At 35.6% G+C, this 26,420-nt stretch overlaps 1 protein-coding gene across 1 annotated transcript in view; it reads left to right on the forward strand.

The window, feature by feature from the left end:
- The first annotated feature begins 9,614 nt into the window (after positions 1 to 9,614).
- LOC121384585 overlaps positions 9,615 to 26,420 on the forward strand; it is a 33,532-nt gene continuing 16,726 nt past the window's right edge. Inside the window, exons 1-2 of the mRNA XM_041515043.1 lie at positions 9,615 to 9,863; positions 17,527 to 18,179. Of these exons, the coding sequence (XP_041370977.1) occupies positions 9,689 to 9,863; positions 17,527 to 18,179 (828 nt within the window). The 5' untranslated portion in view covers positions 9,615 to 9,688. The remainder of the gene's footprint in view (positions 9,864 to 17,526; positions 18,180 to 26,420) is intronic.

Consider the following 26,420-nt stretch of genomic DNA (forward strand, 5'->3'; position numbering starts at 1 on the left):
AACCCCCCTAACTTTACCCTTTCCAAACGAAATAATATTTATTTGAATTTGTCGATTTTAACACGTAAAATTAAGAAGTCTACTTCATTGTCTACTTTAGTATGTGTTATTTAAAAAATATATACATGATTAATGTGTTACTAGTATACAAACTAAACTTTGAAAGTTCTACTAACACTTCATAAAATATCAATTCTGAAATAGGAAGGTACGACTGTCGATAATACGTTATCAAGATCAAACCGGTTTTAACTAAAGACTCTAGTACTGTATCTTCAACCGAACAGCGCAAGATTTCTCTTTTAATTTTTTGAGACGAACCCTACAATTTGAAATTGGCAAACACACGTGTTAACTGAAACTGAAACTCGTTTGTGCTTTGCCGAGCTATGGCGGCACAGGCGACGAATCAAGCGTATACGTTTGACGCTATCCGTTCATAGCGAACACACACTACTTTTTTAAAAGTGCATTTGAACTTGTATTTCACATTTGTACATGATGTTGTAATATGGTAACATGCTTTAGTGTATTTCAATAATAATTTTAAAAATCGGTGCCGCCATATAATTATGTGTGACACGCAACGAGAATGTGCTGTGATTGGTTATTGAAAATAATATAGGTCATGGTATTCCTCAGACTAGTTTAGCAGATATTTGTAACCCATCATTTATAATTCATTAAAAAAAAAGAGGAGACAAATAATAATAATAATAATAATAATAATTTATTATTATTATTATTATTATATATCCACACAGTACTGATCAATACCAGTGTGAATGTAATATTGAAAAGGAAAAAGGGAAAACTGGCAGAAAAACTACGTACACAACAAAACAACGACGAATACAGAGCACCTGTACATATTCGATCATATAGTTGACGTAACTGTTCAAGCAAACATAGCTAGTTAGAATATCGTCTGGATGTTCATGTACAAACCACACCAACTTTTTCAACTACAGTGGATGCAGAAATACAAACAACACAACCTTCTCTACCTTCCATGGATGTACATGTACAAACCACACCAACTTTTTCAACTTCAGTGGATGCAGAAATACAAACGACACAACCTTCTCTACCTTCCTTGGATATTGCAATACAAACGACACAACCTTCTCTACCTTCCATGGATGTTGTAATACAAACGACACAACCTTCTCTACCTTCCATGGATGTTGTAATACAAACGACACAATCTTCTCTACCTTCCATGGATGTTGTAATACAAACGACACAACCTTCTCTACCTTCCATGGATGTTGCAATCTCCACCTTCCATGGGTGTTGTAATACAAACGACACAACCATCTCTACCTTCCATGGGTGTTGTAATACAAACGACACAACCTTCTCTACCTTCCATGGGTGTTGTAATACAAACGACACAACCATCTCCACCTTCCATGGATGTTGCAATACAAACGACACAACCTTCTCCACCTTCCATGGATGTTGCAATACAAATGACACAACCATCTCCACCTTCCATGGATGTTGCAATACAAACGACACGACCATCTCCACCTTCCATAGATGTTGCAATACAAACGACACAACCATCTCCACCTTCCATAGATGTTGCAATACAAATGACACAACCATCTCCACCTTCCATGGATGTTGCAATACAAACGACACAACCTTCTCGACCTTCCATGGATGTTGCAATACAAACGACACAACCATCTCCACCTTCCATGGATGTTGCAATACAAACGACACAACCATCTCCACCTTCCATGGATGTTGCAATACAAACGACACAACCTTCTCCACCTTCCATGGATGTTGTAATACAAACGACACAACCATCTCCACCTTCCATGGATGTTGTAATACAAACGACACAACCTTCTCCACCTTCCATGGATGTTGCAATACAAATGGAATAAACTAAACATATTTCAGTAGTTGCAGAGAGCAGTAATGTCAGTGTGTTGCATACAGACAAAAACAAATCAACAGATACTGAACACAACATTTACAATGATTTGGACACAAAGTCTACAACATCTGACAAGGATTACAAAAGAAAAGGCAAAAACACTTTGATAATAGGATCCTCCATTTTAAAAGGAATAAAACCTAGAGGCCTGAGTGATACAGACGTGTTAACCATCAGGGGTGCAACAATTGACAGAATAGCTGGTGAGTTAATGAAACGGGACCTGTCAAGCTACAAGAACACCATCCTCCAGGTAGGAGGGAATGATATTGCAAGATACAAAAACATCATCCTCCAGGTAGGAGGGAATGATATTGCAAGATACAGAAGTCTACAGAAGTTTGAAGAAGACTACGAGAGTTTATTGTATGCAGCTAGGGCATTTGCAAACAAGGATGCCAATAGCATTGTATCAGGACTCTTACCAAGGTCAGACATGTGTGCATGATGCAAATATTGTACTAGAAAATCTGCAACTTTTTGTGTATAATGTTCATCAGGACTCCCAAGCGAACTAGCGATGAGACTAGACGTTGTTTCGTGTGCTCTCAACCCCCCCCCCCCCCACCTGGGGGGATTGATGGCTAGCTACGGCTTGTTGTTGGAGTACCGCGTGACGTACACCGGGTCACGGGCAACCGTGACCTTGGTGTACGGGGACGCGGTTTCGAACAAGAGGAAGAGGACAAGGAAGAAGAAACGTGCGCCAGGGACAGCTCAGGCGGGGACAAAGCTGGTGGCTCAACCGCCAGCGGCGGTCCCGTCTGCGTCGCTGCCCCCACCACGACCAATCCAGACGGAGCGGAAGGAGGCGACTCGTCAACCGACCGCACCGACCGTACAGAAGCAGAAAGAGGAGCACCTACCCAGTGCACCACGGCCTGCTTCACCTGTTCTCGCCCGTCGCCCATCAGCGTCGAGACCCCCACCCACGGGGGACTCCGCGATGGCGACATTGGAAGTTGGAGTTGCTAAGCGGAAGGCCGTGACCCCCCCGGGGGACCAACCAGCCAAGACGCGGCCTTCTGCTTCTTCCAGAGACCAGTGGCAGCTCTCGAAGCAAAAGATCAAGAGCCAGTACGCCAAGTACGTGGTCGGTGACGTCTCGGATCCCTACAAACTGCCAGGCGGGATCCAAGAGGAAGAATTTAGGACCTTCCCGGATGGCAACCAGATCGCCATCCATCCCGGGGATCTACGGGGAATCAGGCAGGTCCTGGTCATCACTTCGCACCGGGATGGCTTGTACAGGCAAGAGATCCTCTACAAAGAGATGGACAATCACACCGTCCACAGGATCATCAAGATCATCGCCGGCGCCCAGTACCTCCCACTGGCCCAACGCCTCTGGGCGCACGACTTCAGGAAGTTGGTGCCCCATTTCAACAACAGCTACCCCATCTCCTCCCAGTAGACGCCAACCTTAACTAGGACAGGTAACCTCCTTTTTGGGCTTAGTTGGACTTTAAACATTTTTCGATCGAGCTTCAAAATTCTTATGTTTATTTTTTTTATAAATAGTCCAACGCATTTTACTTTGGCGCCCGTTCAATTGCTCAAATCACCTTAAAACCTTTTCGGCCGAGCAGTCAAACTTATTTTTGGGTTTAAATTCTTAGTCCGGACATGATGTTAGGTGCAGTTATTCTCTGTAGACTTAGGTTTTTCTAGTTAGATCCGAAGGAATCGAAATTCAGCCAATCAGAGCATGGCCCATTTTCGGTGTCTACTAGTCGGTCCGCACAGTCGCTGGATGCTACTAAATACTTATTCCAAATTCCGACCATTTCAAACTCATCCCCCCCCCCCCCCCCCCCCCCTTGTCCTGGACTTAGTCACTGGCAAAGGCCAGAGATTAAGCCCAGGACAGGCGTGCGTGAAACTCTCGTGGTATATATGCACGTTAAACTTTTTATCCTATCCTATCCTATAATGTTCATCCCCCAGTTTGTAACTATTGCAGAGAGTGAGTACAGCATGCACTTTGTAAGAGATGGAATACATCTGAATAGAAAGGGCACATCGAGGTATCTGAAGAACATCAATAACATTATTGAAATTATGAAAACTGCTACTGCAACAAAGACCTGTACGAACTGTGGGGAACATAATCATGACACTGGATCATGTAGTTTTGGGCGGAAATTAAAATGTCATCATTGTGCTTTGTTTGGACATAAAGGACATTTTTTTCGACACTTCTGAAAATTTGGCAAGGGAGAGCAAGCCAAAAACAAAACTGTCACAGATGTAATACCCCAGTGAACTGTCCTGACTGTAATCTGTTTATTCCTGACATTTGGGTTACATTTGGGCTGATGACCTTTTGACCTATATTTTGGCCTTGAAATTGACCTTGAGGGACACGTGACCTTGAGATGACCTTTGATTAAAATTATAGCCCAACATGTTATCTACAACATAAAAAAATTGGAGGTGGAAAATGTTTTATTAGTCAGCAATTTCAAATTGAAATATGTTTACCTGCTGTTGTGGAAAGTGAAAGTGGAACGTTTTGTAAAGGAGAGACTCCCTAATGAGGAACAGTTTAAGATAGCTCCTGTACAAATAAATGAGCTTTATAATGTTCTTAAAAACTTAAATGTCAATAAATCATCCGGAGATGACAACTTAGGTCCACGAATATTTAAGTTAGGTGCCTTGGCAATTGCTTCTTCATTAACATTTATTTTTAACAAAATAATAGACAGTGGTATTTATCCACAATGTTTTAAAAATGCTAAAGTTACACCAATTTTCAAATCTGGTGACAAAACTGAAGCTACAAATTATAGGCCAATATCTGTATTGCCAACGCTGTCCAAATTAATAGAAAAACATATCTCCAAGCAATTTTATGATTACTTAACAAAATTTGACCTTTTACACTCATCCCAATCAGGTTTTAGACCAAAACACTCATGCCAAACAGCACTTATTGATATAACTGATAAATGGTTACACGAAATGAATGAAGGAAATCTAAATCGAGCCATATTTCTTAATTTCAAAAAAGCTTTTGATGTTGTGGACAGTTCAATTCCGATTCAAAAGTTAAACATTTATGGTTGCAAAGGGAATTCTCTTAACTTGTTCCATTCTTATTTAAGTAACAGAACACAGCAAGTCACTATAGGAATGGAAACATCAAAACCTAAGTCCATTATTTATGGTGTTCCACAAGGTTCCATACTAGGACCTCTTCTATACATTGAACATTGTAACACAAGTATGTATGCAGATGATTCAACAATGTTCATGCCAGGGAAAACTGTTACTCAAATTAAAGATAAACTACAGCAAGATCTGAATAGTGTAGAAAAATGGTGTTCCTATAATAAAATGTTGATAAACACAAAAAAGACCAAATATATGACTATAGGAACAAGACAAAAAGTTACAATCCAAAATGATATATCTCTTATAATAAATTCAGAATGTCTGCAACACACTGATTGTGAAAAACTTTTAGGAATCAAAGTTGATAATAATTTAAAATGGACAAATCAGGTTAAACGTGTGTTCCTAGATCTCTCCATCTGCCCCACTATTTAAACAGTTAAAATGGATGACAATGGAAACACGAATCCACTATCACATATGTTTGCAAATTTATAAATGTCTATGCAATGAAGCCCCAAACTATCTGTCAAACTTATTAATATATGTTGGAGAAAACGATCCCTACAATCTTCTAAGTGTAGATGATAGAAATCTATTAATTCCAAAACCTAAAATGTCTTTATTTAAACATGCTTTCAGTTACTCAGGACCAGTACTTTGGAATCAGTTACCTAAAGTTATCCGATCATCGCCAAATACTGCTGTTTTTAAATATAGACTCAAGGAATATTTTCTAAAATAATATCATTTGTACATATGTTTATTGTCATTTATCCTATAACTTACCCATGATATCCATGTCATAAACCCATGTGACAATTTACTTTATTAACCCGGTTAATAATGGTATGCAAATTTGCAAGGTCTCTAGGTAATGTGTTGTTGTGGATGGGTCATTTGCTTACAAGCCAACAAGACCCGTGTACCTGAGCGTAACGTTTTCAAAGATTTGTTTAAAATGCGTGACATCAAACTAATCTGTGCTAATCGTGATGACGTCATATTATCGATGGTGGCGACTTCAGTACTGTGATTTACTAAAAAAAACTTAATTAAAATGTTATTTTAGAAGTGTTATAGGATAAATAGAATTCGCTACTCGTGTTTTTTAATATGTAAAATATCAACCTCGTCTAGTTAATCGGTGTTTGTCTTGGCAGCCTCGACAAATACCAATTAACATAGACTCGGTTGATATTTTCCATATTAAAAAATACTTGTGACGAATCCTCTATATATGTATTTTCTATTTGTTCATAAATGTATGTATTGTAATTCTGTGTTGTTTGTACCTGAGGGCCTCAGGGAAGATCAGCTTTTGCTAACTGTGTTACCCTCACTAAATAAAGAATTTATTATTATTATTAGTAGTATAACATTTCCAACATCCTCCTCTAGGACAGGTTCGCACCAGAAAATCTGATATAGTTAAGTAGCTATAAACTTACTATAGAAAGTTTCCTGCCATTTCAAAAACATACTCTATTTAAGATTTTGAGAAAATGGTAGTTTTTAGTTATTTCGGTCTACCGTATATGCAAATATGTTCGCGAATAAAATATACAGCGAAAATCGCGAACATATTGATGGCACCGTGAATTTAATTACGCGCGAACTTATTTCCGATTTGGTATAATATTATTTACCTAGTCAGAGGTCTGCAAGGTCACGTGATTCTGTAAACCTGCCTGGTCACGTGGATTTGATCGAACACGTGGATTTGATTGAAATGACACACAGTTGGGTGCAAGTCTGTTGTTACGTAATCTCAGTTTTGTTTGTTTTCTTTGTAACCTTGAATGGAAGTTTGTAGGTACCACCAATAATGAAAAGTTATTTCTTATGATATTTGCATTTTTCAATGTTTTGTATCGTGTGCGTGTTCCATCGATAACATGACAATAGTCTTTATCAGACATGCATACAACATTGACATCCCATCGACAGCATGGTGAACATGCATGTCCAAGTGTGTGCGTAAAATCATCACTGAAAAGAGTGGCAAATGAAATATGGGTAATTTTGATTTTATTATCGCGTGACACAGTCGCGAAAATAATTCATCGCGAAAATGTAAAATGAAAGCCCTATCACGAATTATTTTAGCCGCGAAAATATTTGCGTACACATATAAAATTACAAATATTAATATTTATTTTGCACTTTACGGTACCCATTATGTCAGTCAGTATCGTAACAGTGTGTCAGTACTGTAACGAAACAATATGTTGCAATACTGATTAAATTTTACAGAAATGACACTATTTACTTAAAATGCATAGCTCTATGCAATGTTTAATGGTGCCATAGCCAACACGCCATTCTTTTTTACATAGTTTTATGGTCATTTAACTGCAAAACTCACACAATCCATTGCGAATCTGCATTACGGTAATGACGTTAAATAAACATACCAATTCCACCTTTAGTAGCAAATTGACCAAAACTTTGTAATCACACAAGTGATTTTGCCTGCGGTGCTGGTAAACTAGTGATTATGACAACTTTCAAATGATCAGACAATAACTATTTAAATCAACATAGGTTATATTAATGTTGCTTCTGTTAACGTTGCGTTGTGGTACTGACAAGAAACTTGGTGATAGACTTAACATTTGTCTCCAAAATATTTTTAGTAAATGAAATTGATGTTTACATGCTGTAATATGAAAACCCCCCAACTAATGACATCAAACAACATTTATTTGTTAATTATTTACCCATATCAGTGATAACCCTGACAATATATAGCTTCCCCCTATACTGGTGACTGGAAAGTATGCACGTATTAATGTTTGCAGACGATGTTACTGCTCTTGCCGACTCAAGTTTACAGTTACAGCTAAACATTAAGGTTTTTGAAAAAGTTTTGTCAAGCTACAGGAATGCGAATAAATCTTGACAAGACAAAAGTGATGGTGTTTAGGAAAGGAGGTCGTCTGCGATCTTATGAAAAATGGTTTTATAATGGGGCGTGAGTCGAAACAGTATCATTGTATAATATTTGGGTATTAATTAATTGTGTTTACTCCAAAATTATCCTGGAATAAAACCTAGCTGTGTCTGGCTGCTCAGGCAAGTAAGTCCATGTTGGCACTATTTAGATACCAAAAAAGGGTTGGAGATATAAGTGTAGCTGATAGCTTTAAAATATTTGATACTATGATAACACCAGTTCTAACTTATGGGTCAGAAATCTGGGGTATTACTAGAAGGAAGGTAATAGAAGCCATTCAGATTAAATTTTGTAAACACCTTTTAAAGGTGGGGAAGTCAGTAAAAAATATTTGGTATTAGATGAGTGCGGAAGAGCTCCTCTCCAACTTATTTACATGACTCGTGCTATCAAATACTCGTGTAAGTTTATACAGCTTCCTCTTTTCAGACTGCCCAGACAGAGTTATGTCATGCTTAAATCTCTTGATGATGCAGGTCATACTACTAGGGTGACAGGCATTAAAACAATTCTTTTCAAACTTGGTTTTGGATTTGTATGGGTAAGCCAGGATGTGGGAGACATCAGTAGGTTTATTAATGTATTTAAGCAAAGACTATATGATATTCTACAACAAGAATGGGCATCCTCTATGAGCGGTTCGGATTCTTGCTATTATTATAACCAGTATAAATCTCTATTAAATGTTGAATGTTATTTACACATGAATATCCCCTTGAGATTCCTAATTGCATTATCAAAATTTAGATGTAATAGTTTTGGTTTATGTGTAGATACAGGTAAATTTAATAATATTGTATATGAGAGAAGATTGTGCACTTTTTGTCAAGATAATAACCAGGGTTTTTTTTATTGAAGATCAGCTCCATGTATTATTTGTATGCAAAAAATATAGTTATTTGAGAAATACGTACATTTTACCTTTTGTGAAAGTAAATGCTGGTCTACCATTAACAATTATCTTCATTTATGTGATTTATCAAAATTCTTATACTATGTATTTAGATTGAGAATGAATGGTGAACTTTTTTTTACACTGAATATTTATAAATGCACTGCCTTACTATTACTATAATATAAAATTAAATAGCAGACCGTTATGTGACTAAATCATGTAACGCATGCTCTTAAATTGTGTAAATTGATTGTATTTTGAATGCGGAAAAAAATAAGTGAAATTGGTACTAATCGCTGGTGTTGTCGTTAATAAAATGTTAAAATACAAAAAACAATATTAAGAGTTGACTTGAAACACGATAGTAGTGACCAGGCTTTTAGTAATGCTGTGTTCGATTATTTAAACAATTTTTAAAAAGAAAATCATTTATTGAATTAGAATGGGGATAACTACATCTATGTTGCTGGTAAAACTACATTTGCGACTGTAAAATAAGCATTAACGTCCGCAAATGGTCAAACACAACATAGTTGTCCCCTAATTGATGTTGATCATCAGTTCATTCATATTTTTACCATGTATTTTTGTGCTGGGGTGTCGTTAAACATTCATTCATTCATTCATTCATTCATATTTCTTGTTTTTTATGGGGGGTTTTTGTGTTGTTTTTTCAGATGACGGGCAGAACCCATATTGTGGACTAAAGCCTAGTTTTTACCATGTAACAGAAGGAGACAACAAAACGTACGAATGTATGTACTTAAAATGTCCGCCGTCTCAGGAAATATGTTCTCCATACCCCAATTATTACCAGACACTGAGTTCATGTGATAAAAAGGATAGCTGCTTTGTCACTCCTTGTGAACGTGGTGAAATGTGTGTGCAGTACAGGACCAATCACAAGTGTTATTGTCTAAAACCTCCTTGTGGTAAGTACATGTTAGACCTAACCCTTTCACCTAAGCCTTTCAGGGCTAAAAATTCGCGCAAATCTCCGAATCCAATTCGTGCCAGAATTCGCGCAAGCATAAAACATCCGAATCTACTTGGATTTGCATGAAATATTTCCACAAATTTATTAAATTGAATAATCAGTGAGTAAAACGTTACAGAATTAACAAAAAAAAAGAAAGAAAAAGTCTGGTTATCAAGCTTCAGTTTAAACTGGCTTCAAAAGTGTAGGATACATTTGAATCCATACATGTTCGAAACATAGTGGTTTATCGAGACTAGTCTGGCCTGGAGCCAAGCGGTGGTTGGTCCATTTCTATGAACCAAATTGCCAACGAAGAGAACCAAATGGAACATAATAATTAAAATTAGCTCCACTGGTTAATTACCTGGAGCTCATGTTCAGTTGACCTTTCATTCGATCAATCAAAACCTTACTTGCAAAATCATGCCAGTGATTTGAAAAGAATTTGAAAACATTCATGATTATGCCAAGGGTATACGAAAAGATTTGTGTAAATTATGAAGTATGCCAGAAACTAAATTCAATATAAAATTTTATATAAAATTTGTTTCAAAACGAACCCCCCCCTCCCCCTGTTATGGTATAGCCATAAAATCTATTTATACTTTTATACAATCCAGAGGTTATTACTGCACTTTTCCCCCTGTTTTTTAATGTTGAAATAGACCAACAAGTTCGCCTGTTGCATAAATCGTCTCGCCCAATATTTTTAGAATTTGTATGTTCCCGAATAATGCTATAAAAGGCGAAGTGTAATTGGTCGATATCTAAATTGTTATTTATAGATGAAATGTCACCTGGACATGGGAGTCCATGCAATGCTGTTAGATCCACTGGTAGACCAGTAGAGCTAATTTTAATCAGATTGCCAACTTTAGTAACTTACATCAAACATTTTCTTATGTTAGTTTGCTGATATTATGTTCCTAACCTTGAATTACGTGCTCTTTTTAATCAATAAATCTTTATGTCGGTAGTGGAAATGTACTTCAGTAATATCCATACAACCATTGAACCAATGCGCAAAATACATCGGCAAAAGTATCCCACGCGCTATCTACGAATAAGCAATCATCGAAAAGTAACCTGGGCTGCTTTCAGTCAGACCGAGAGGGAAAACGTCCGCTAGACTGAACCATATGGCCACATTGGGAACCAGTCAATTAGTTCGCAGACGTTAGCCAAATGTTTGCTGGCTGAACTTGGGGCTGGTAAGACACCTAAAAAAACACTGACTGTAAGGAAAAAAATGGAACCAACAACTAAACAAACTGTCAGTAAAAAAACCATGTTTGTGGGGTTTTTTGTTTGTTGGCTTTTTTTTTTTTTGCTTTAAAATTGAATACACTGTTACTGACAAATTGGTTATTCTTTCTAGTAAGAGTTGTTTTATATACACTAATCCAGATACAGTTAGTAGCATATGACACAGAATTCTATATACTAACACTGTTGATAAAGTTCTTCTCTGAAAATGCTTAGAATCAGAGGATTCTCGTGGACTGCTTCCATGGGAATCCACATGGATTCTCATGAAAAACGGCAAATGTTTAGCCCTGCCTTTCACCTAACCCTTTCACCTAACCCTTTTACCTAACTCTTTCATGTAACCCATACCCATAGCTTTGATCAGATTAACTGCATGAGTATACAAATCAGTTGAATCTTGACTAGCTGTCCACTGCAATCACTGCAGGTGTCAAGTGTTCATATTGGATTTTGTGCAATTATAAACCATGAGACCACAAAGACATTATAAATAAGTCTGTGACTTGACATCTGTTTTATTTAGAAATCGGATTAAGGTCCAAAATATTGTTGTGGCTATTTTGACTTCTCACTATTGCTGACAACTTTTCATGCTCAAGCCAACTTTTGCCGAAGAAAAAAAAGTCATTTCACCAGTTAGATTTAATTTAGTATTTATATTTCCTCTTTTTTTTAAAAACACATATTGACTTTATATTGTGAAGGTGTAAATACTGAACATTCCAGTAACAAAATATCCAAATAGCTGAATAGTTCAATTTGTCTAATATCTGCTTGACATTAATTAGCAGGGTTTTTTTTTCAGATATATAATTATCTGTGAAATCCTCAAGAATTGTAACAATATGTGACAATATAGAAAAATACAACCTTGTTCACATAATTACGGGTTTCTGGCTAAAGCAAGACTGCTGGTGACTGCTGGTGACAGACAGCTAATACTTGATTAATAGTCACCTACCGGTCCAACCAGAGGGGACTATAGGTTATAAAATTGTCTCCATGCTGTCAGTCTGCCTGTCTGTCCCACATTTAGTTTCCGGACTTTTGCGCAATGCCTCAAGATATTAAGCTGAAGTTTTGTGTAATGCTTTATCATGTACTGTTAGAGATCAAGTTTGACTTTTTTCACAGAGTTATGGTACTTGAACATAGGAGATATGAAAATGTGTTGGGCCAGGTAGGGGACATCTATTTTAGCAGTACTGTCAGAATGCTTGTTCAGCTAATATACATATACTTCTAGTATTATTATTTCCATTAAGCCACAATAGAATAAATAATATATTTTAATCCAAATATTTTTTTTTAAATCCTTAATTGGGGAAGGGGTGGTAAAATGGTATTATTAGTTCACAACCAATCCAACTAGAGGGCACTATAGGTTTTATCTCCGCCCTTCAGTCTGTCTGTCTGTCATTCATCTGTCTGTCTCATTCATCTGTTTCACATACAGTTTTGTGGATGGGTTTTTGACAATGCCTTGAGATATTGAGCTGAAATTTTGTATATATCATGGACTGTTACAGATCAAGTAATGGCTTTTGAACTTAGGAGATACAAAACAAAAACCAAAACAAATCCAAATTTGTCTCTCCACCCCCCCCACCCCCCCCCCCCCCCCACCCCCCAATGCCTCAAGATACTGAGCTAAAATTTTGTGTATAGCTTTATTATGCTCTGTTATAGATCAGTTTTAACTTTCATGACAATTTACCCATTTTTCATAGAGTTATGATCTCTGAATTTAGCAAATAAGAAAGTTTGTTAGGCCCAGTATAGGGGACATGTTTTGCTTTATTAATATTCCAAGAATGTTTGTTCTTTTTAAGTACATAACCTGATATACCTTTAGATGCAACAGGCTGTCAAGTATCCTACTTTTTCCCTATTTAGCCCTCTTTTTGATGAAAATTCCTATTTTTTCCTCCTTTTTTTTTGGTGCACTTTTGACCTGTCTAATTTTATTTTTATTTTTTTATCGACACCATATTTTTTCTCTTCACACCATTTGCTCCAGATGATTTGCTATGAGGCATATTGTGGTATCTGTGGCATAGTCATTGAAATCTGAATATGCAGATGGGATGCATGGTTACAGGCTTCCAGTTATTAATTTTCACAATGCAATATAAAGTCCTCTTATTTATAATTTCTGAATTTATGGATATGTTTCTGTTTTTTGGTAATATCTGATCTTGTTGAATGCTCAAAACTAGAAGGTTGAAAGGATTTGGCAACCCTTTCAGTCTAGGCCTAGTGACTTTGAGCTACGTCATACTAATTATTTCTTTAGTTCATTATCTGCAGGTAATGGTGCTTTTGAGTTACCTTGCATGCAGTTGCTCCAGTGAAGCCTGATAAATGCTCAGTTTAGCTTGCTAGCTGGTGGATAGTTGTGTTACCTTGTGTGATGGTTAACTATGCATTGAGCTACATACTAATCATTTCTTGTTTTAAACATGTATAGGTTCTGGTGGTGGTCTGCATGTGATGCTGCTTCCTAGATAGTATAAAATCTATTGATGTAATTGCATTGTGTATATACATGTATGCTATTATTTAAAGTTTTCAGCAAACACATTGCAGTAATTGGACTGATCTGTGATTGACCATGATCCTTTTTCAAATTAGGCATACTAAACCATTCAGTGTTTCATTATGGGGGGAGGGGGGGGCAGGGGGGCTATTAGGGGAGTGAGAAGGCCAATAAAAACTTCCAGCTTCGATCTCGGATGATACTAATATATATCACCAATGCAGTACAATACTTCTCACAACCATTAATACAACTGCTACACAATGTAGCCAGTTGATCATGAAATTTCCCGCTGGTTACCTACTTTCAGTTTATAACGTGGTCATTAACTGTTTTAAAATGTATAAAACCATTGGAGAGGATGGCTATGGTAGGTTAATGTCTCCCTTAGACAAGGTTTTAAAAATAAAGCTGAAGCTGTTAGGGTTACCTCTGATATACTGGTGTCTAAGGAAGTAGGACTTCAGTGCTCATTTGTAGGTTGTACTTTGCTTACCGTAACAAGTATTCTATTAAATGTGCACACCTGCAGTATCATAATTATTTGACATATTTCTACCAATTCAGCTAGCACACAGCTACTAAATCCAGTTATATTATCCAGTTGATCTACCAAGAGAAAACTAATTTAAAAAATAGTGTCCATACCCACATTCAATCACATACACACACACACATACACATACACACACACTGCCATTGCTGCTGTTTTTGATGGTGTCACTGGGTCAGCAATGCCTTGTTGTGGGGGTTTTTCAGTTAACACCCCTGTCATTTCAGAGTTAATAGTTGACCTTGTAACTTGTATTATTCAATAGCATAAAAGGAATACTGCATTGTGTTGCTTTTTAAAAGTCTTACTCCAAAGAACCAAATTCAACCACTGCATTGTCTGAATAAAAAGTGGTGGATCGGGATGGCTATAAGGGGTGTTGGGAGGTCATCTTAAAACAAAATAAGTGCCTGTTTTATTCCTATGATATACACATTGTCTTATTTTGCTGTATTATTATCTTTTCAATGGTTTTCTATTTCCATATTTAGTTTTTTGAGATAGCTCACTCACTTGACCCCAGCAATATTCTCTGTTTTGGGACATTTACTTTTATACAAAATTCCTATTTTCTTCCTATTTTGTGAGTAAAATTCCTATTTTAACCCTATTTTCAGGCAACAAAAATTCCTATTTTCCTATTTGTTTGACCCACCACCTCACTTGACGGCCTGATGATTGTAATGATGCTACGGTCAGACAATGGGACATGTCAAATACAAAGCCTGATGATTGTGACGATGCTACGGTCAGACAATGGGACATGTCAAATACAAAGCCTCACTTGACTGCCTGATGATTGTGACGATGCTACGGTCAGACAATGGGACATGTCAAATACAAAGCCTCACTTGACGGCCTGATGATTGTGACGATGCTACGGTCAGACAATGGGACATGTCAAATACAAAGCCTCACTTGACGGCCTGATGATTGTGACGATGCTACGGTCAGACAATGGGACATGTCAAATACAAAGCCTCACTTGACGGCCTGATGATTGTGACGATGCTACGGTCAGACAATGGGACATGTCAAATACAAAGCCTCACTTGACGGCCTGATGATTGTAACGATGCTACGGTCAGACAATGGGACATGTCAAATACAAAGCCTCACTTGGCGGCCTGATGATTGTAAGGATGCTACGGGGTGTATACTACCAAATCAAATCCCATAGACGACAATAGTAACATATGCGGCTAAAACTCCTACCTGCAACGTATCAACCGACATAAATGCCACGGATATAAATACTACCACCCCTTACACTTAAAGTGAATCAGAAAAAAATGGGGGTCAAGCTGCTCGTTTCTGAGATAACGGGTAGCGTCTATGACTACCCTAGTTTCGCACAAAATTTGAGTACTTTTTTTTACAGGTACCCCATACATGTTTCAAGCACAAGGCTACTTGACACATTGGTACTAGATGAAATAAAATTGCACATTTATTTTACCCAGATGAAACTATTATTTTTTACAACCAACACACTCACATTTATAACCAATCACAGGACTTGTGGTGTTCACTTCTCTATCAAAAGTTCGGTGCACCTCGAACTTTGACCCAGCCGGAAGTTATTTGGTATTGTACTACCTACGGTCAGACAATGGGACATGTCAAATACAAAGCCTCACTTGACTGCCTGATGATTGTGACGATGCTACGGTCAGACAATGGGACATGTCAAATACAAAGCCTCACTTGACGGCCTGATGATTGTGACGATGCTACGGTCAGACAATGGGACATGTCAAATACAAAGCCTCACTTGACGGCCTGATGATTGTGACGATGCTACGGTCAGACAATGGGACATGTCAAATACAAAGCCTCACTTGACGGCCTGATGATTGTGACGATGCTACGGTCAGACAATGGGACATGTCAAATACAAAGCCTCACTTGACTGCCTGATGATTGTGACGATGCTACGGTCAGACAATGGGACATGTCAAATACAAAGCCTCACTTGACGGCCTGATGATTGTGACGATGCTACGGTCAGACAATGGGACATGTCAAATACAAAGCCTCACTTGACGGCCTGATGATTGTGACGATGCTACGGTCAGACAATGGGACATGTCAAATACAAAGCCTCACTTGACGGCCTGATGATTGTCACGATGCTACGGTCAGACAATGGGACATGTCAAATACAAAACCAAACTAAAATCTGGGATCAAATACTGCCATGATACTAACATTTTGGGTATGATATTGCAGACCTTGCAATTTGAGATTATGGGGGAGGGGCATTTAAGATATTGCCATATTGAACATTGCTATTTAACGTCTTTGTAGTACTTTTTTTTTTATCACATTCAACACAAGTCACTAGTGATTGTATTTGATGTTGTTGGGGTTTTTTAATTCTTCTTTTTTTCTTTTTTTTAATTTTCATAAAACTAAAAGGACGAGTGTTTTAGAAACAAGAAACTTTCTTTTATTATATACAGTGCCTGTGGAGTGTATTTGGAAGTGAAGATGAGGGTACTGTCAGTTTGAAGGTTGGAGGGAGTGAAAATACATGTATAGGGGGTTTCGGAGCCATGCTCACCTGAGGAAATTTTCAATATCAGATGTTAAAACAGGGCCTATTTTGGAATTTTTATCAAATAGCTCTGAAACTAGTCTTTAAACATTAATGACTGGCCTCGGTGGCTGGAAGGTACTGGGTTCAGATCCCAGTCAAGGCATGGAATTTTTAATCCAGATACCGACTCCAAACCCTGAGTGAGTGCTCCGCAAGGCTCAATAGGTAGGTGTAAACCACTTGCACCGACCAGTGATCCATAACTGGTTCAACAAAGGCCATGGTTTGTGCTATCCTGCCTGTGGGAAGAGCAAATAAAAGATCCCTTGCTGCCAATCGGAAAGAGTAGCCCATGTAGTGGTGACAGCAGGTTTCCTCTCAAAATCAGTGTGGTCCTTAACCATATGTCTGACGCCATATAACCGTAAATAAAATGTGTTGAGTGCGTCATTAAATAAAATATTTCTTTCTTTGTTTCTTTAAACATTAATGAATTATCTACTAGTAAGAAAATTGAAAACAGGCTGATATAGGCCTCGATTATTACATGTATTTTCATACAGAAATTAACAACTCAATTGCTATGGCTGGACCGATGCCTTTCAATTAATGATTGTAATAGAAATCTAATTATTAACTCAGTGTAGTTTAAACACTTTGTGATCTCATTGTCACATTTAATAAGCACCACATTGCTTTTATTTTATTTTCAGGCATCCAATCTGATACAGAGATTAGGTTGGATAAACAAGAGGTTAGTCTGTTTGATACGGTTAGGGTCTCTATGATAATCCGTAAAGACATAACATTCAAATACAGTGCAGAAATAGGTGACTTAATCTGTAGACCTGACTTCAAAACACTCAGAAATCCTGGAAACAATAATCAGTATCTCTGTTCCACGTTCATGTATAAACCTACAAAAGGAGGACGAATCAGTGTCAGTATCAAACATGGAACAACTGGGAGTGTTACTGATAAAAATGATGCATTTATAGTTACTTTACCTACACCATGGATATATCACTGCTTTGAGAACATTCAAATCAAGGGTGCTTCATATAAGAGTTTCGATGAGCGTGTATACAGCCCAGTTAAACATATTCGGTTCACACTGTCTAATGAAAGAGGCTGTGGCAGTGACTTTGAAATAAACAAATATAAATGGACTTTCAGCCGCTTCGAATCAGAGACTTACAACTTCTGTATTAGTGACGACAGCTTTAATGTGTCATTTTCTTCATCCACTGACAATGGAGTTCTAGTTGTGAAAAAACTAACACTTATAGGTGGATATTTCAAAGTCTGCCTGCAAGTTGATGGCATCCATGACAACAAAAGCTACTCAGAAGTAAATGTTACCTGTGTGAGTATACATTTAAACATTTTATTTTATAGAACGTAGTGTTTCTTTTAGGCATGCAATGTTCACAAACTTAAGACATAATTATATTTGAGAATGATTAATGGAAAATCATGTGATTAAAAAACACCAGCTCAGCTAGCACCAAAGTGGTAAACATGTTCCTTAAAATGTAATGAAACCTATACAGTTTAAGAGTGTATACTATGAAATCAAATCCCATAGACAACAGTAGTACCATGTGGCTAAAACTCCTACCGGTGCAGCATATTAATAGACATAAACACCGCAGATATAAATACTGTCACCCTCACCCTTAAAGTGTATCAGAAAACATTTGGGGTTAAGCTTTTCATTTTAGAGATAAAGGGTAGTGTCTATGACTACCCTAATTCCACACAAAATTTGAGTACTTTTTTTTTTACAGGTACCCCATTCATGTTTCAAGCACAAGGCTGCTTGACACAATACCGTGGTACCGTAACAAGTACATTATACGTCACCAATAATACAACTACAGGACACACAAGGCTACTTGACACAATACCGTGGTACCGTAACAACTACATTATACGTCACCAATAATACAACTACAGGACACACAAGGCTACTTGACACAATACCGTGGTACCGTAACAAGTACATTATACGTCACCAATAATACAACTACAGGACACACAAGGCTACTTGACACAATACCGTGGTACCGTAACAACTACATTATACGTCACCAATAATACAACTACAGGACACACAAGGCTACTTGACACAATACCGTGGTACCGTAACAACTACATTATACGTCACCAATAATACAACTACAGGACACACAAGGCTACTTGACACAATACCGTGGTACCGTAACAAGTACATTATACGTCACCAATAATACAACTACAGGACACACAAGGCTACTTGACACAATACCGTGGTACCGTAACAACTACATTATACGTCACCAATAATACAACTACAGGACACACAAGGCTACTTGACACAATACCGTGGTACCGTAACAACTAAATTATACGTCACCAATAATACAACTACAGGACACACAAGGCTACTTGACACAATACCGTGGTACTGTAACAACTACATTATACGTCACCAATAATACAACTACAGGACACACAAGGCTACTTGACACAATACCGTGGTACCGTAACAACTACATTATACGTCACCAATAATACAACTACAGGACACACAAGGCTACTTGACACAATACCGTATATAGTATTTTATTAAGACCAGGCCTTCTAGATACGGTGGCCCGATGCCCGAGGCCAGTGATTTTTACACTCGGGCCACCAAAAAATGTGTTTACCTGTTCCCGATGGTAAGTAATAAAAAAAGACAGAACAAAATATAATAAAAAAACAACAACAACAACAAAACACCCCGAAAACAAACAAAAAAGAAAACAAATCCAAACAAATTGCTACTTTCGATTTGTCACCATATTTGTTCCGGTTAGTGGGGTTAATATAATTCAACCATGACAACAATGTGAAACAGCAGATTAATTAACGTCAACTGTAATTGAACATCAAGTCTATCTTTAAATTTTACCACAATTCGACAAAACAATGGCAAGAACTGACACAGATTGCCCACTTATTAGAAGAGGATTTGGCAAACTTTAGCAGTGTGAAGCAGATATGTCACAATTTTAATTATTTCGATCGCTGTTCCATGTATTGGACTTACAAAATACGATTTACCACCATTTCCTTTGTGTAAAGTATAACACTGTTATCGTGGGAGGTGTTTGTAATCACCATCGAAAATCTGTCAAAACGATGTACACCTATGAAATAATCTTGCTACTAATATGTTTTTGATCAGCATTTAAACTGGGTTTGTTAATTTCCATGAGCATTTGATATCGTAGAATGTACAGCAACAAATTCGCTAGTGAACCATGTTAGAACCATGTATGCCACGTGACTCGGTAAACATGAATGGATGACTTCGCATTACAATGTTGAACGATAGAATAAAAACTTTATTCAAGTTGTCTTTATAATAAAGCTTACACTTTGTGGTACATGCATGAAATCGTGTTTCGGTGCGAGTGGACAAATTTATGCAGGGTCATGGGTTGGTTAAGACTTGTGCGATAATTTCAAGGGGAGTAAAGTCGCGCTGTACAACAAATAGCGTTACCCCCACTCCTTCGTTACATATCAGATATGTAGATCTTTATTCATACATTAATACAATCTTAATTTTGAGTTTAAGTTAATTAGGAATAAATTTATATTATGAAATAAATATTAACTTAATAATATTTTTTATTACTACAGGGTTTTATTTCTAAAATTTGACTTGACAACCATTGGCATTGGGAATTTTACCGTCATTTTACCAAAGATTGGAAATTTTCAGTTGCATTTCAAAAACATCTTATTTAGCTAAGTTAGAATTTAAAAAGTAATGCTAAACATGTACTTGTGTTTATTCAAATAAATGTATCTACTGTGCATTACAAAACTTTATTGAGGAGGGAAAGTTTGTCAAGTGAATGAGATTTACTTTAAATTCACATTGTGAATTTTTTACTCCAAAATTGTGAATAAAAAATGACATGGCCTCTCGAGAATGGTGGGGAATGGTGCCCATTATCGGAGTCTAGAAACATAGGTGATAAAACCCTGTACTAATGAACATTTTATATTTTGAATATTTTAATGTATCACATATTTAATTATTTATTAATATCATAAAGTTAACAGTGGTTTAATTTCATTTGTTGTGTTTTTATTTCATTAGTGTTTAAAAATTGGGCAAGTGAAATTTTATCTATGGCCAGTGAATTTTCAAGGCCAGTGAATTTTTTTTGAATTCTAGAAGGCCTGTTAAAAGCAAAATTTTTTTTATAAAAAGACCAAAAAGAAGTGCAATCCATATAGCTTGTGTTTTATCAAAATTTGCTCTCAGACCAGAACAGGCGGCAAATTTTCTCTACTAAAAGAAGTGCTCTAATCAGTGACTGTTCCGTGTCGTTCAACATAAGGGATGTATCGTCAGCATATTGCATGATAAGATATTTTGTATTATTAATTTTAATTCCATTAATATTGTGGTCGTATTTTAACACTGCACTTAAAACTTCGACTGCTATTATGAATAGATATGGTGACAGTGGGTTGCCTTGTCTGACCCCACTTTCTATTGAAAAAAAAGGAGACAAATGTCCATTATTTAATATGAAACTTGAAACATCACCATAAAAAGTATTGAATCACTGGGCAATAGACAGACCAAAACCAATGAACCGTAAAACATGTTTAATAAAAAAACCATTCTAAAGAATCAAAAGCTTTTTCAAAATCTAAAAGAAGAAGAATTCTAGGAATTTCTTCGTCCCCTGTTTTTTTGAGTAAATCCATAATTAATCTAGTACATTCTCCAATATATAGATTTTTCATAAAAACATATTGTGTTTCAGTAATTATATCACATAAAATACTTGTAATTCGATTAGCAATTGCTGCAGATGCAATTTTATAATCAACATTAAGTTGAGATATAGGACGCCTATTTTTCAAATAGTATTTGGGTTTTCCTTCTTTTGGGATACAAGCTGTTTTGTGTTACGGACAAACTTTCATGTTCATAACCATAGTTTAAAGAACATATCATGTATACATGTAAATCTTGCCAAAAAAACTTGGGCAGTAAAACCATCAAGACCAGGGGCCGTATGCATGAGGAGCGGATAAAACTAAATGCAGATAGCGGCTAAACGCGGATTGCTAATCGCGTTTAAATTTATTTGCTTTTTGGTATGCATAAACGTAAATGACATCGCGAATACCTATCCGGCAGCGTTATTTTTAGATTGAGGGAACTCCTCTCCGCGCATGGCATTCTCGAACCTAACGTTGCACTTACAATGTACTTTTGTAAACAAAAGGAACAGTGTATCGTTTAATATTTATAAATAAATAAAATATATAAATACATTTATTTATAAATACGATACAATAAAATTAAATTAAATTAAAATTAAATAAAAATAAAAATAAAAATAAATAATAATAATACAAAAATAATAATGAAAATAAATCAAAATTAAATACAGTTATAAGAAGAAGAAGAAGAAAAAAATATGTATAGCAATCCAGTTATTAACAGTCATTAAAAGTGCAGTATATATTTAGGAAGGCAAATTAAAAACAAATAATAATGAAATAGAGGCAAAGAGTCTTGCCAAATAAATAAATAAAAATGGGGGACCAAGATATAACACCCAGCATACTAATAAAATATAGAAATGCAGATATAAAGGGAGATAACTGGAAAACAGGTCAATAAATAAAATAGTTTGTTTTGTTTAACAACACCACGAGAGCACATTGATTTATTAATCATCGGCTATTAGATGTCAAACATATGGTCATTGAAAACCCGCTACATTTTTCAATTAGTAGCAAGGGATGTTTTATATGCACCATCCTACAGACAGGATAGCACATACCACAGCCTTTGATATACCAGTCGTGGGAACAAAAAAATAAAAATAAAAATAGGTCAAACACCAACCATAAGCATCCGGGGGTGGGGGGAGGCAATCTTCGAATTCGGGTAAAAACGAATAAGACATTCGGGCAAAATGAGCTGGCCTTAAAACTTCTCTCTGTGTTTTTCATTCATTCTACTGACAGTATTATTTTTAACGTAACCCATGTAAAAAGGAAGAGAGGAACTGTTTTATTAACGATGCACTCAACACATTTTATTTACGGTTATATGGTTAATAATAATACTCATAGTAATAGTAATACTCATAGTAATAATAATACTCATAGTAATAGTAATACTCATAGTAATAGTAATACTCATAGTAATAATAATACTCATAGTAATAGTAATACTAGTAGTAATAATAATACTCATAGTAATAGTAATACTAGTAGTAATAATAATACTCATAGTAATAGTAATACTAGTAGTAATAATAATACTCATAGTAATAGTAATACTCATAGTAATAGTAATACTAGTAGTAATAGTAATACTCATAGTCATAGTAATACTAGTAGTAATAATAATACTCATAGTAATAGTAATACTCATAGTAATAGTAATACTAGTAGTAATAGTAATACTCATAGTAATAATAATACTCATAGTAATAGTAATACTCATAGTAATAGTAATACTAGTAGTAATAATAATACTCATAGTAATAGTAATACTAGTAGTAATAATAATACTCATAGTAATAGTAATACTAGTAGTAATAGTAATACTCATAGTAATAATAATACTCATAGAATAGTAATACTAGTAGTAATAATAATACTCATAGTAATAGTAATACTCATAGTAATAGTAATACTAGTAGTAATAGTAATACTCATAGTAATAGTAATACTCATAGTAATAGTAATACTCATAGTAATAGTAATACTCATAGTAATAGTAATACTAGTAGTAATAGTAATACTCATAGTAATAGTAATACTCATAGTAATAGTAATACTCATAGTAATAGTAATACTCATAGTAATAGTAATACTCATAGTAATAGTAATAGTAATACTCATAGTAATAGTAATACTCATAGTAATAATAATACTCATAGTAATAGTAATACTCATAGTAATAGTAATACTAGTAGTAATAATATTAACCCTTATCCTCCCGCATTCTTTTTGCTAAACCGGCCTCTGTGGCGTCGTGGCAGGCCATCGGTCTACAGGCTGGTAGGTACTGGGTTCGGATCCCAGTCGAGGCATGGGATTTTTAATCCAGATACCGACTCCAAACCCTGAGTGAGTGCTCCGCAAGGCTCAGTGGGTAGGTGTAAACCACTTGCACCGACCAGTGATCCATAACTGGTTCAATAAAGGCCATGGTTTGTGCTATCCTGCCTGTGGGAAGCGCAAATAAAAGATCCCTTGCTGCCAATCGGAAGAGTAGCCCATGTAATGGCGACAGCGGGTTTCCTCTCAAACTCTGTGTGGTCCTGAACCATATGTCTGACGCCATATAACCGTAAATAAAATGTGTTGAGTGCGTCGTTAAATAAAACACTTCTTTCTTTCTTTCTTTCTTTTTGCTAAATTTAAAGAATTTTCACCTGTTCTACATTTCTAGTAATTTTATTAAAATCCATGGACATTGTAACATGAAATTACACCCATATATACCATAATGATCCACCTACGTAATGATAGCATTTTGTAGATGGTTATTTTATTTATATTACCATGGCAACAGCTGGAAATTTCAATATACAATTTTTTCATTAATAATTAAGAAAACATGAATAAAACACAACTATTTTTCTTTTAATTTAAGTGTATGCTGTGATTTATTAAGCATAGTGATTGATTTAAAGAAAAAATTAAGTAGACTGCCTTTTTTTTCCAGAATAATAGGGTGCAATGCATATACTGTCATCAACACATTTTTTTGTAAATTATGAACATAATGTCCAACATTAACTATTATACATTTTTAGTAATATTATTAAAATCAGTTGACATTTCAGCATGAAATTACACACATATATACTAAGAATATCCACCTAAGTAACACTAATATTTTATAGTCAGTTATATTATTTATGTTACCATGGCAACAGCTGCAAATTTCAATATATCATATTTTCATTAATAATTATGAAAACTTTAATTAAAAACTAATATTTTTATTTTTTATTTAAGTCTATGCTGTGGTTTATTAACCATACTGCTTGATGTAAAGAAAAAATTAAGTCGACAACCGCGTTTTTTCTGAAAAATAGGGTCAGATGCGCATTCGGCTATCAACGCATTTTTTGTAAATTATGAACATAATTTCCAACATTAACTATTATACATTTCTGGTAATATTATTAAAATCAGTTGACATTTCAGCATGAAATTACAGACATATATACTAAGAATATCCACCTACATAACGCTAACATTTTATAGTCAGTTATATTAGGTATGTTACCATGGCAACACCTGCAACTTTCAGTATACCATTTTGTATTAATAATTATGAAAACTTTAATTTAAAACTAATATTTTGCTTTTAATTTAAGTCTATGGTGTGATCTATTAACCATACTACTTGATTTAGAAAAAGAATTAAGTAGACAGCCAATTTTGTTTTTGAATAATAGGGTCAAATGCACATACTACCATCAACACATTTTTGTAACTTGTGGACATTGTGTCCAATATTACCTAGACACTAAAAATATGTATACTATCTCTATTACTTTATATATTTTTGTCAAATGACACAAGATTTAAAAAAAGGTATATGCCCTTTCACTTCCTGTCATTTTCAAATGAATATTATTAATTCTGTTACCATGGTAACCAATGCAAAAAGAGGAACCGTTTCCCATATGAAATGTTTTAAATGAATTTATCTGAATACAAATCACTGTATAATGATGTAATAATAAGCTCCCAGCTATTTACAAGAGAAGGGTGAAAATTGTGAATTCTGTTACCAAGGTAACCAATGCAAAACAGAAAAAAAGAAAGAAAAAAAAATCATTTTCAAGGACTGAGAAAAAACAACAATGTATAGTGACATAATTGTACTATGCCTGTAGAAAAGATATATGAAGCTTATTAATTCTGTTACCATGGTAACCAGTTCAAAACTATATGTTACCATTGTACCCAGATCGAAACTGTTACCATGGTACCCAGATCGAAACTGTTACCATGGTAACCAATGCAAACTATTGGTTACCATGGTAATGTATGTAAAACTGGAAACTATTTGCTGTGTGCATGCAACTTTTGGGTCATAAGGTCAAAAGTAAAGGACACCAGTAATCAATAATTTGAGGGTACTTGAAAACTCCAGATCATAACTGCCGCTACTAGGTGGTTATGGGGTACGGAATCTTTTAAAATGGACACTGCATTTCATGTACAAACTTTAAGCAGCAGCTATCTTACTATAATCGTTCTAAAAATTATTAAAACGTATCCATTAATTCCCAAGATTTTAGGGTACATAATTTTACCCTTCATACCCTCTGGCAGAAACCCTGAACACTGATATTAGAATAATAGAAATAGTAAAAAGTATTTTATGCATTTCAGTAATTTATTGTGACAAAAGATACTTGCAATAGTGCTTCACATGGTCACAATTGTAAAAAAAAAGAAAAATGTCCAATCACCTAAAACAAATTTAAACCCAAAGAAACATACATCAACATGTGAGCCCTAATTAAAATTTAATATGTAACATATACATAATGTGTAT

Source organism: Gigantopelta aegis, chromosome 10 (genome assembly GCF_016097555.1).
Source record: "Gigantopelta aegis isolate Gae_Host chromosome 10, Gae_host_genome, whole genome shotgun sequence".
NCBI classification, from domain to species: Eukaryota; Metazoa; Mollusca; class Gastropoda; order Neomphalida; family Peltospiridae; genus Gigantopelta; species Gigantopelta aegis.